General features: G+C 42.5%; 1 protein-coding gene across 1 annotated transcript in view; it reads left to right on the plus strand.

The window, feature by feature from the left end:
* The first annotated feature begins 2,807 nt into the window (after window positions 1–2,807).
* Window positions 2,808–13,567, plus strand: part of GRK1 (G protein-coupled receptor kinase 1) — a 135,481-nt gene continuing 124,721 nt past the window's right edge. Inside the window, exon 1 of the mRNA XM_073563549.1 lies at window positions 2,808–3,509. Within this exon, the coding sequence (XP_073419650.1) occupies window positions 2,808–3,509 (702 nt within the window). The remainder of the gene's footprint in view (window positions 3,510–13,567) is intronic.

The raw sequence follows: 13,567 nt of genomic DNA on the forward strand, positions 1-13,567 counted from the left end.
TGACATTGCATACAGAATTAGGATGAAAATAAAATTTAATATTGGGTAACCCCTTTCAAAGCCTGTTTAAGCAGGCAGACACAGGAAAAGTGTAACGATTCGACTGGCAAGTGACCTGGGACCAGGGGTTTCCTGGCCCTGACACTAGAGGCCACCATAGCTCGCTCTTTTCCCTGGGGTACTTCAGATGGCGAAGATGCCGGGGCCTCTGCCCTTGCACTACATCCTACAACAACCCTATGTTTGTCCCCTTCCCCCACCTGGGGAAGAGAGGCGCTACTGTGTACTTCAGTACACCAACCCGACAGACAGGGACAAAGACTGGTGCAAAGAAAACTCCACACACACAAAATATACAGTCACATATAACAGAGGTATTCACTAGGGTGTGTAGGGAGGGGGAAGAAAGTAAGACAGGAAGGATGAGGAAGTTCCAAGCATACAAATCAAGCAACAGTTGCAAATAAAACTCCTCCAGCTCTCCAAACACCAGCTTCTCCCACTCCAGATCTATGTAGCAAATGCTAACTCAGACAAGGACCTGGTAAACAAGCCTAGCTTTTATAGGGGAGAGGTGTGGCTAACCGAGCACAGCTGAATGCAGGAATTTCCCACATGGCCGAGTAACCCCTGTTCTGCTGAAAGAAACAAACATGTTTAATAAACTGGAGAAGTGCTTCTCAGCGGCTGAGCAGGAGCCAACAGATGCGGTCTTCTGGCTCCGCTCTGTTGCGGTAACCCCGTGACAAAACGACTGCCAATCAGTAATGGTTTACCGATTGGTAGTGGTTTAGTGCCATCCGTCTGTGTAAACATACCCCTATACAGAATAAATATATTTACATCCCGTAATCACCCCTGACATCTTGTGTGATTACTGCCTTTTTCTTCTTCTTCATCTTGACAAACCTTCATCAACGTCCTATCGCTGTGGCTCAGTCACTGCAGTTTTCTGCACTGATCACCGAAGCCCTGAAACTAAAAAGGTCACATATATGTACACATTTTTTTCCTGAATAAGAAATGTCACATTGTGCCGCTGAATACAGACATGTACCCACCATTTACCGATTATATAATTAGCTACTATTCAACCCACCATTACAAATGTAAATGATAAGCCAGCACTGTGACCCTGTTAATTATAATTATCCACTCTTCCCCTGCCCAATAAATATATAAATTAATTAGTCCCTGTACTTTTTCCCTCAATCATTACCTGTCACTCTACTGTGCACCAGCTGCTCCCCCGACTGATTATATTTACAAGCCCCCTTCTCTCATTTCATTGTATCAGGTCCTCTCTCCCACCCCCACTCTCAATTCATTATTATTTTCACTCTCCCACCCCCACCTTTAAAGGAAATCTGTGATATAAAAAAACGCTATTAACATAGAGATATGGTATTACTCTGCCGGCTAATAGCGTTCTGAAGCTGCCCGGCCCCAGCACTGAGAGCCCCACTGCCAGGAACAAAGTACCTTTACTCCCCCCTTCAGGCCCTGACTTTCAGTCATAGAGGCATTGCTCAAGTCACCACTAAGTGCATAGCGAGCAGTGGCTGTAACAGCACTGACTGACTGCAGGATCCTCATTAGAGTCAGCTGTCAGTCAGTCCTGGGGCGGTTACAGTTGCCACTCACTATACACAGAGTGATGAATGAAGGGGCGCCAGCCCATCCATATGACTGAAAGCCCAGGGGGCAGATTCAGAACGCTATTAAACCCATATCTGCAGGTTATTAGTGTTTTTTACATGACCCGTTCCCTTTAATTCATTATACTTTCCTCTCTCCCACTCCCATTTCATTTGTTTTATTTAAAACAAAAGTTTTTAATACTCATCTTTCCATATGATCTCCTACATCTCCCTTGTTCCTGAAGCCAGCGTGTACATGGCAACTCATTGATGTCATTGCACCGGCACTTCACAGAAAAGGTGACAGAAGCTCTCCTGCAGCTCCACTGACATTCTGTATTGCTGGCAGGGAAGCGTCAGGAAAGCTCTCATTACAATGATGACAATCTGGCCATGGGCCATCCCTGGAGCATTGGATCCTGGGCAATAGCCCAGATTATCCTCATTATAATCTGCCTAAGCTATCTATACATCTATCTATCCATCCCATAGCTATCTATCTATTTATCCATCCATCTAGCTATCCATCTATCTATCTGTTATCGCGTTTAAGAAGACATTACATTTTCATGATATACACTATCGTATTTCCTTTTTTAGCTAAATGTTTTGGTTGCAAGGATTAATACATTAGACCTGTAATTATTAAATGAGAAGTTTGTATTTACATGACAATAATATACTGCAGTGGTAGAACAGAGTACACTTGCTAGAGATAATAATGGAGGGAGAGAGAGAGAATGAGAGTGGAATTATCTACCTAAGTGGATAAAGAGTTTACAGAGATGTTGAGTCAGGGGTATTAGTTCCTCTCCTGTCATTTAGCTATCTCTTTTAATAAGCCATTTGTATATTATATTACACAGGATCTGGATTACTATCTAGGTGATTTTTATCTCATATTGCTTTCTTCTGCTGTTATTTTTTTAATTATTTTTTTGGACAGTTTTGGGCATGAGTTGCTTGACATATTATTTTCTCATGCACAATTAAATGGACATTCAATTCCCAATTGAGCACATTCGTCTATAATTCAACCTCAATCAAAAGGATTTTGCTAAGCCTGCAGGTACTGAATGCAGTAGTCAGATCCTACTTTCAGTCAAGATTTGCTTTCTGTAGCTGCCAAGTGGTTCATGTTTGGTTTGGGAGACTAAACAATCAAAGATGGATTTTGGAGCACTGGAAACAGTGGTAGCCAATTCTGCGTATATTACTGCACGTGGTAGCTTTGATGGGGGCTTCAATCCTCAAATTACTCGGAACAAGAAATTTCGTGCCAAGCTTAAGCTACCTCCACTCTCTGAATGTGAACATCTGAAAAATCAGCTTGACCTGGAATTTGAGAATATTTGTGAAAAGCAGCCCATTGGCAAAAAGCTTTTCCAGGAGTTTTTGGGAACAGTAGATGAGTTTGTTCCTGCATTGGAGATCTGGATTGATATTGAGGATTATGATACTGCGGAGGATGATGATCGTTTGCAGAAAGCCAAGAACATTATCAGCAAATATCTTGACGCCCATTCTAAGCATTTTTGTTACTATTTAGAGGCAAAGGCCATTGCACAGGCGGTGGAGGAATGCAGTAAGGTCCCTGATGAGCTTTTCAAACCATTGCTTCATTCTACCTCAAGTCATTTAAGGGAAAATGCATTTCAACAATACAAGGAAAGCAAATACTTTTCAAGATTCCTTCAATGGAAATGGTTAGAATCTCAGCCTGTTGGATCGGACTGGTTTATGGACTTTCGAATTCTTGGAAAAGGTGGATTTGGGGAAGTGTCGGCTTCCCAAATGAGGGCAACTGGTAAAATGTATGCTTGTAAGAAACTCAACAAGAAACGCTTGAAGAAGAGGAAGGGATTTGATGTAAGCATGTGATTACTCATAATTAGTGAATGTGATCTACTTATCACTGTTGAAACACTAACAGATTTAAAGACCTACGTTTTGCAGTTTTATGATTGGCTAAGGGTTACATGAACAGATTACTGACAGGTTTAGCTGTTTTGATGGTAATGGTTAATTACATTTACCTAAATATTTTCTTTTCTCAAATGTAGGTAACTTTAAATATATATTCGACTTAATCTAATTTATTTATATAATTGATTAGTGATGACAACTTACCATGAGTTATTTTAACCCTTTGACACCACAGCAAGTTTTGATCATTATGTCAAACCATTTTTTGTTCACTTTTTTATTGTTGCGGTCCAGAAACCATACCTTTTTCTCTGGCAATATAGTTGTATGGGGGCTTGTTTTTTTGGGATGAGGTGTGTTTCTCAGTGGCATCGTTTTGGAATTCATAACACTTATTAATAAGCTTTATGGGCTGGAATATAAACAGTTTTGCTACTGTTTTTTGCATTTTAAATTTTACGCTATTTGCCATGCTACATAAAGTTTTTAACTATATCCTGTGGGTCGGTACGAGTACGGCAATACTAAATTTATATGGGTTTATATTTTATTGTTTAATATACTCTTTGAAAAAAATAATTTTCTTTGGGGTAGCCATTCAGGGAGGCATACTTTTCACAATTTTCCATCAGCAGATCTGTATGCGGGCTTATTTATTGCAGGATAAGCTGTAATTTACATTAGTGCTGTTCTCTGGTACATGTGACTTTTTGTTAACATTTTCGGAGTCAAAAAGAACAGAAAGCTAGCAATTCTATTTTTTGTTGATTCTATTTTAAACACCAATGACCGTTGATAATTTATTATGTTATCTTTATTTTGTGAGCATATGCAGTCATGTCAATAGAAAATTTATATAGGTTTTTTAAAATTTTTTGGCTACTTTGACACAAAGAAATTACTTTAAAGAAAAAGTTTGGTCACAATATTCTGACAACCATAACTTTTTTTTATTTTTCTGTAAATAGAGCTGAATGAAGACTTGTTTTTGTGGGTAGTTTTAACTAGTACTACTTTTTGCTACATACTGATTTTTTATCACTTTTTTTTCAGGCATGAGCAAAAAAACCCCCATAAAATTTGGATGCTTTTAAATTAAATTTTTTGCATCGTTCACGAGGCAGTATAATTGACATATTAATGTTATTCTGTGCGTCAATATGATTACCGTTATATTGATACCCACTTTATAACTTTTTCATGTTTCACTACTTTTTCACAATAAAAATTCCTTTAAAAAAAAATCACTTTTTTACGTCATCTTATTGTAAAAGCCCTAACTTTTTATTTTTTCTCTTTCTAGAACTATGTCAGGGTTTTTTTTTTTGTGTAAAAACCGAGCATTTTTATTGGCACCATTTTGTAATACATGTGACCTTTTGGGCAGCATGGTGGCTCAGTGGATAGCACTGCAGCCTTGCAGCGCTGGAGTCCTGGGTTTGAATCCCACCAAGGACATCTGCAAGGAGTTTGTATATTCTCCCCGTGTTTGCGTGGGTTTCCTCCGGGTACTCCGGTTTCCTCCCACATTCCAAAGACATACTGACAGGGAATTTAGATTGTGAGCCCCATCGGGGACAATGATGATAATGTGTGCAAAACTGTAAAGCGCTGCACTAAATAAAGATTATTATTACTTTTTCTTTAATTATTTTTGAGCCACAATAAATTAAAATTACACCTATGGCATAGTTTGCCATATTTTTATGGCAATTCACGGTATGAAATGATAGTTGATACTGTTTCATAGTACAGTTTTTTTGCAAATGCGGCAATACCAAATTTGACATTTTTGAGGAAAGTTTTTTGGTTTTTTTTTACAGCTAAGACTGACACAATGTCCATCTACAAAGTAGATTCCCTTTATTGAAATAACAAAGGACTTTTCAATCCTGGACATAATTGCCTTCCTGTGTAATCACATCTTAGATCTTATGGTCAGTCCCTTTGATGTAGGTTTTAGCTGTTATGTAGAGCTCAAAGAATGTTCATTGCCCTTATAATATATAAACTGTCCATGTTGGCTCCAACAGTTTATCTGAATGTTTTATAACAGTTAAAAGATTTTTTGTCTCTTCACCAGTCCCACAAGTGAACTAGACCTGCAATCCTTTGATTGCATTAATGATACTTTCAATTAATCACATATTGCAGTGCATCATCTCCATAGTCTCTCGACTCATACCCATCACCGTAAACAAAAAAGGTCCGAAATCAGTCCAGAAAAGTAGGACGAGTGTCATGCGATTTTCTTGTGAGTACAATGCAATTTTTTATCACCTAGAATCCAATTTACAGTTGTGCTCAAAAGTTTACATAACCCGGCAGAGTTTTTGCTTTCTTGGCCTTTTTTCAGAGAATATGAATGATAACACCAAAACTTTTACTCCACTCATAGTTAGTGGTTGGGTGAAACCATTTATTGTCAAACTACTTTGTTTTCTCTTTTTAAATCATAATGACAAACCAAAACATCCAAATGACCCTGATCTAAAGGTCACATACCCTGATGATTTTGGCCTGATAACATACACAGAAGTTGACACAAATGTGTTGGAATGAATAATTAAGGTAACATCCTCACCTGTGACTTGTTCACTTGTAATCAGTGTGTGTGCATAAAAGCTGAGTGAGTTTCTGGGATCCAGACAGACTCTTGCATCTTTCATCCAGCCACTGACATGTCTGTATTGTGAGTCATGGGGAAAGCAAAAGAATTGTCAATGGATCTACGTTAAAAGTTAGTTAAACTGTATAAAACAGGAAAAGAGATATAAAAAGATTTCCAAGGAATTGATAATGCCAGTCAGCAGCGTTCAAACTGTGATCTCAACTGCAATACAGCACAGAGAAAAGCCTAAAAACTTCTGCAACAAGGTAATTAATTTGGAGTGATGAGACCAAAATTGAACTTTTTGACCACAACCATAAGTGTTACATTTGGAGAGAGGTCATCAAGGCCTATGATGAAAGGAACACCATTCCTACTGTAAAGCACGTAGGTGGATCACTGATGTTTTCGGGATGTGTGAGCTAAAAAGGCACAGGAAACTTGGTCAAAGTTTAAGGAAAAGATGAATGCAGCATGTTATCAGCAAATACTGGAGGCAAGTTTGCACTCATCAACCAGGAAGCTGCGCATAAGACGTACTTGGATGTTCCAACATGACAATGATCCAAAACACAAGGCCAAGTTGACTTCTCATTGGCTACAGCAGATCAAAGTGAAGGTTCTGGAGTGGCCATCTTAGTCTCCTGACCTCAATTTCATTGATCCACTCTGGGGAGATCTCATGTGCACAGTTCATGCTAGAAAGCACAGGAATTTATAGGAACTGGAGGCTTTTTGCCAAGAAGAGAGAGCAGTTTTACTATTTGAGAAAATAAAGAACCTCATCCACAACTACCACAAAAGACTTCAAACTGTCATTGATGTTAGAGGGGGCAATACATGGTATTAAGAAATGGGGTATGTGAACTTTTGATCAGGGTCATTTGGGCATTTTGGGTTGTCATTATGATTTAAAAAAGTAAACACAGTAGTTTGACAATAAATGCTTCACCCAACCACTAACCATGAGTGGAGAAAAATGTTTAGTGTTATCATTCATATTCTCAAAAAAAAAAGGCCAAGAAAGCAAAAATTCTGCCTGGGTATGTAAAATTTTGAGCACAACTGTACATGCGATTGCGATCCGATTGCAAAGCGATTTTAACATGAGCTTTTACATAGAGTAATTCTCTATGTCATTTACACATAGTTTTCAATGGAAATATTTTTATATATGCATATATATATTAGATAGCTAGATAGATATAAATATGTGATTGAGATATATAATGAGTGCTTTGTGTGTGTATCTTACTATATATGTATTTTATTAATAATTTTTTTTCTGAAAAAAATGGTGTGGCATCCCCTGTAATTATATTAACCAGCAGAGGGAAAGCGGACAGTTGTGGCAGATGTTTATAGCCTGGGAAGGGGGTAATACCCATAGAGCTTCCCAGGCTGTTAATATCAGTTCACAGCCGTATACTTAGCCTTTACTGGTTATTAAAATGGGGGACCTCCTCAAAAAATGAAGTAGGGTCTCCCTATAATAAATAACCAGCAAAGGCTAGGCAGACAGCTGCGGGTTGATATTAATAGCCTAGGAAGGGGCAAAGGATATTGGTCCTGCTCTATACTAAAAACATCAGCTCTCAGCTTCTCCAGAAATGGCGCATTCATAAGATGCCTCGTTCTTCCCACGTCCTGGTGTGGTGGCAAGTGGGGTGATAGTATTGTGGTTGATGTCACTTTTGTATTGTCAGGTGACATCAAGCCCAGTAGTAGTAGTAGTGGAGATGCCCCCATTACTAACCCCGTAGTAATATTATAAAAAAATACACAGCATGACATTTTTGTCAAATTGTAAAAAATAGCACCTAGAATTATGTCCTTTATTTGAACAGATAACACAGACTCATTTTTTTACTTTATCTGATTGCACTTGTCCATTTTTCTCCCAAATGAGTATGAGCTCTTTGACTGACAGTTAGCAAATCAGGTCCCACCCCCAGTGATATCTGATTGTCTGAGGATTATAGCAGACAGGGAGGTCATGTCATTCCTCCCTATTGCCACAGCAACCATCAGCATCCTGCGATCATGCTGAGGTAGTGGAGATGGGCTGGTTCCTCAAATGCTGCTATCACTACTGACAATGGCATATGAGGGGTTAAAGTGCTTGGACCAGCGCTATTTGTGGCCTCAGGACTTGCAGTAGGAGCTTGGCTGATGTCACGGACACAACTTATTTAGACCTGGTCATCCATCGGATGTAACCATATTTTCAATTGCAGGAATTGACCATCTGTACTTATGATTAGGTCTATTTGCAGAAAAGGGTTAATGTATCAGCATTTTGTGATGCATAATCCTTGCTCATTATTTGTGATGCAAAGTTGTTCCATTTGGGATGTTGCATTTTATTTATTATGCTTTGCTTATATAGCGCTATCATATTCCGCAGCGCTTTACAGACTTTATAATCACTTTCCCCAATGGGGCTCACAATCTAAATTCCCTATCAGTCTGTCTTTGGAATGTGGGAGGAAACCTGATAACCTGGAGGAAACCCACGCAAACACAGGGAAAACATACAAACTCCTTGTAGATGTTGTCCTAGTTGGGATTTGAACCCAGGACCCCAGCACTGTAAGGCTGCAGTGCTAACCACTGAGCCACCGTGCAGCCCATTTTGAAATATCATCCTTATTGCAAAAAATGTTATTTATTTAGAGTACAATCTTACGCATAATGATAATTGACATTTCCACCCCTAACAAAATGGCCCTCCATAAACCTTGAAAAAGTTGTGAGAATTCCCCTTTTTGGGGGCTCAACATTACAGTGCGTTGCGAAAGTATTTGGCTCCCTGGAACTTTTCAACCTTTTCCCACATATCATGCTTCAAGCATAAAGATACCAAATGTACATTTTTGGTGAAGAATCAACAAGTGGAACACAGTTGTGAAGTTGAACTAAATTTATTGGTTATTTTAAATTTTTGTGGAAATTCAAAAACTGAAAAGTGGGGCGTGCAATATTATTCGGCCCCTTTAAATTAATACTTTTGTTGTGCCACCTTTTTCTGCGATTACAGCTGCAAGTGGAGTATGTCTCTATCAGTTTTGTACATCGAGAGACTAAAATTCTTGCCCATTCTTCCTTGGCAAACAGCTCAAGCTTAGTGAGGTTTGATGGAGATCGTTTGTGAAAAGCAGTTTTCAGCTCTTTCCACAGATTCTCGATTAGATTCAGGTCTGGATCATTGTTGGAAGACAAATCTCCATCCCAGTTTCAGGTCTTTTGCAGACTCCAACAGGTTTTCTTCAAGAATGGTCCTGTATTTGGCTCCATCCCATCGATTTTAACCATCTTTCCTGTCCCTGCTGAAGAAAAGCAGCCCCAAACCATGATGCTGCAACCACCATGTTTGACAGTGGGGAAGGTGTGTTCAGGGTGATGAGCTGTGTTGCCTTTACGCCAAACATATCATTTGGCATTGTTGCCAAAAAGTTCAATTTTGGTTTCATCTGACCAGAGCACCTTCTTCCACATGTTTGATGTGTCTCCCAGGTGGCTTGTTGCAATCTTTAAACGACACTTTTTATGGATATCTTTGAGAAATGGCTTTCTTCTTGCCACTCTTCCATAAAGGCCAGATTTGTGCAGTGTACGACTGATTGTTGTCCTATAGACAGACTGCCCCACCTTAGCTGTAGATCTCTGCAGTTCATCCAGAGTGATCATGGGCCTCTTGGCTGCATCTCTGATCAGTCTTCTCCTTGTTTGAGAAGAAAGTTTAGAGGGACTGCTGGGTTTTCGTAGATTTGCAGAGGTATGATACTCCTTCTATTTCAATATGACCGCTTGTGCAGTGTTTTTTGGGATGTTTAAAGTTTTGGAAATCATTTTACATCCAAATCTGGCTTTAAACTTCTCCACAACAGTATCACTGACCTGCCTGTTATGTTCCTTGGTCTTTATGATGCTCTCTATGCTTCAAACAGAACCCTGAGACTATTATAGAGCAGGTGCATTTATATGTAGACTTGATTACACACAGGTGGATTATATTTATCATCATTAGTCATCATTAGTCATTTAGACAAAATTGGATCATTCAGAGATCCACAATGAACTTCTGGAGTGAGTTTGCTGCACTGAAAGTAAAGGGGCCGAATAATATTGCCTGACACACTTTTCAGTTTTTGAATTTCCACAAAAATTTAAAATAACCAATAAACTTCACAATTGTGTTCCACTTGTTGTTGATTCTTCACCAAAAATTTACATTTGGTATCTGTCACGTGGACCAGTCCTGTGTGACATGGCCCACAGGCCGGTACTAAAACAACAAGACCCGGCACGTGTAACTGAAACAGCAAGACACGAGGAAAGGGGCAACAGTTACAACGGTGGGCCCTGCGATAGGGAACGGGGGCGTGGAGATCTCCTGCACTCCCCTGAGTCAGTGTCCCTCACTCCTAACGATCCCAAGGCCGGTTCCGCACCGGGTGCCGATCAGGATACCTGGCACCCTAGCACACCCTACACCTATCCCTTGCTAGGGAACTGGGTGGTGCAGGCACTGGCCCCACCACTGTACTAATACACACCAGGGAAAAATACAAACAGGGGAAACACAAAAAGACTTATCTTGCTCTGCTGCAGCACCAGGCAGCAGAGTGCATCACCGGATTAACTTTTCGCAGTGGCTCGACACCTCAGAGCCAGCTGCCACCTTCACCATCTCACTCTGCTGCGGACACCGGGCAGCCAGAGTTCAACACCAGTTTCAGCAGTGGCTCCAACCTTCAAGCCAGCTGCTAACTTCACCAGGTTTCTGCAGTGGCTTCAAACCTCAGCCAGCTGCTCCCTTCACCGTGGTTGGAATCCCAAAAAGATGCTATCACCAACACCTGCTCATAGACCATGTGACCCTATATAGGAAAAGTGAATGGTCAAATGATCAGGGGCTAAAGGCTGCTATAATCCCAGTGACCACCGGGGGGTAAAAGGCAAAGCAAAGAAAACATCAAGTGCAATGACCCTAACGGCCACCGGGGGCAAAACTAGAACTGAAACCACCAGCGTGCAATGACCCTAATGGCCACCGGGGGCAAAACTAGAACTGAAACCATCACAGTGCAAGAAAAAAAGGTTACTAGTGCATTTTATCTGTCATGATCCAGCATGGATCACGACAGTACCCTCCCCTTAATGAGGGGCCTCTGGACCCTCAAGACCGCTCCTCATCAGGGAACCACCTACAGCGGGGACGCCCAGGTCCAGAGTTCACCTCAGCAACTACCTGCACTTCAGGTTTATGACAAACGAGCACCGCTGGTATTGGCAATGTATGTTCCGGAGGCACCACCCATCTCCAAAACGCCGATCTGGGGAACGAGAGGTGTATGGGCAAGTATGTGGGTAACTCCAGCTGGTAAGTCTCCAGGCCCTGGACAGCCGACACCAGATGCGGCCCGATCACCTGAGAATTCCAGACCCCCGCAACACACTTCCACTGGATGTTTTTGGTGGCCACCCATACATGCTCGTTCACACACGGGTCAGGACCTGAACGTTTGTTGCCACACATTCGTTTGTCACAATACGGTGAACTCTTTCTGGAACTGACAACAGAGGCGTCCCCCTGTGTCACCACACTCACACCCCTGCAATTCACAGAGGGAAACACCACCCTCCAACCCCTCCTACTACGAGGTCTGCGCCTCTCAGGGTTGGCTAATGGCGAGGGTTGAGCCTTGCCCCTACTCTCCTGCAGCACCTCAGCTGCTACCCCTGGAGAGGAAGGGGACGTTTGTAGAGAGATGGCAGAGACAGTAGCCCCTAGGCAGCAGCCCTCACACGACTGCTCCCAGCTGACTACTTCCCTAGTCGCCAATCTAAGACCGGGTTGTGTTTTTTAGACCAAGAGGGGGCCCACAACGATAGGTGCTGGATTTCCCTCCAAGACGTAGTATGGCTGGGACGCATCCTGATGTCCGCTATGCAGCTCAATGCCTTCTACGACTTGGTTTAACCCCCCTGGCTCAGTGGGACAGAGTTAATGGCCTGGACGCTTATGGGTTTGTCCAGCGTCTTACACCTCAGACTATGAGTCTGGACAACCTGAGCATCCACCAGACTGACTTCTGCTCCACTGTTCACAAGCACCGGTATGCCCTCAGGTACCTCGTCAACCATCACCTCTGTTGTCATAGTACCTTCTGAGGGCGAGGAGGAAATATACACTCCCAGGTCGTCTTCCTCCACACGACCAGGGGGGCACAGCTTCTCTGGTAGTACAGAAATTTTGGCGTCAGTGCCAAGGACTAAATCATTAATCTGCTCACTACAGGGACGTACCCCTTCACCTTGGGGAACACCAGGCAGCACCATGGGGACACCAACTCCACCCACCTGCCTGGGTACATCCACCTGTATAAGCAAGTCATGCTCCCCAGCAGGGACTCCACGGCACATCCTCGTCAAAGCCGTATATGGACCCTCTAGTTGAGGCAGAGGATAGGCCTCAGACCCATAATTCCGCTGCAGGTGCTGCTGAAACACATCATTCAGCTCCTCACTAACCTCAGTGAGGGCCAGCAGCAACTGCTCACCGGTCTGCACTTGGCCCTTGGCTCAACAGAGAAAAATGTTACGGTTGGTGATAATGTCACGTGGACCAGTCCTGTGTGACACGGCCCGCAGGCCGGTACTAAAACAACAAGACCCGGCACGTGTAACTGAAACAGCAAGACACGGAGAAAGGGACAACAGTTACAATGGTGGGCCCTGCGATAGGGAAAGGGGACGTGGAGACCTCCTGCACTCCCCTGAGTCAGTGTCCCTCCACTCCTAACGATCCCAAGGCCGGTTCCGCACCGGGCGCCGATCAGGATACCTGGCACCCTAGCACACTCTACACCTATCCCTTGCTAGGGAGCTGGGTGGTGCAGGCACTGGCCCCACCGCTGTACTAATACACACCAGGGAAAAATACAAACAGGGGAAACACAAAAAGACTTATCTTGCTCTGCTGCAGCACCAGGCAGCAGAGTGCATCACCGGATTAACTTTTTGCAGTGGCTCGACACCTCAGAGCCAGCTGCCACCTTCACCATTTCACTCTGCTGCAGACACCGGGCAGCCAGAGTTCAACACCAGTTTCTGCAGTGGCTCCAACCTTCAAGCCAGATGCTAACTTCACCAGGTTTCTGCAGTGGCTTCAAACCTCAGCCAGCTGCTCCCTTCACCGTGGTTGGAATCCCAAAAAGACTCTATCACCAACACCTGCTCATAGACCATGTGACCCTATATAGGAAAAGTGAATGGTCAAATGATCAGGGGCTAAAGGCTGCTATAATCCCAGTGACCACCGGGGGCAAAAGGCAAAGCAAAGAAAACATCAAGTGCAATGACCCTAACGATCACCGGGGGCAAA

This window comes from Dendrobates tinctorius, unplaced genomic scaffold (genome assembly GCF_039654945.1).
Source record: "Dendrobates tinctorius isolate UK_male_01 unplaced genomic scaffold, ASM3965494v1 ptg000394l, whole genome shotgun sequence".
Taxonomy (NCBI): Eukaryota; Metazoa; Chordata; class Amphibia; order Anura; family Dendrobatidae; genus Dendrobates; species Dendrobates tinctorius.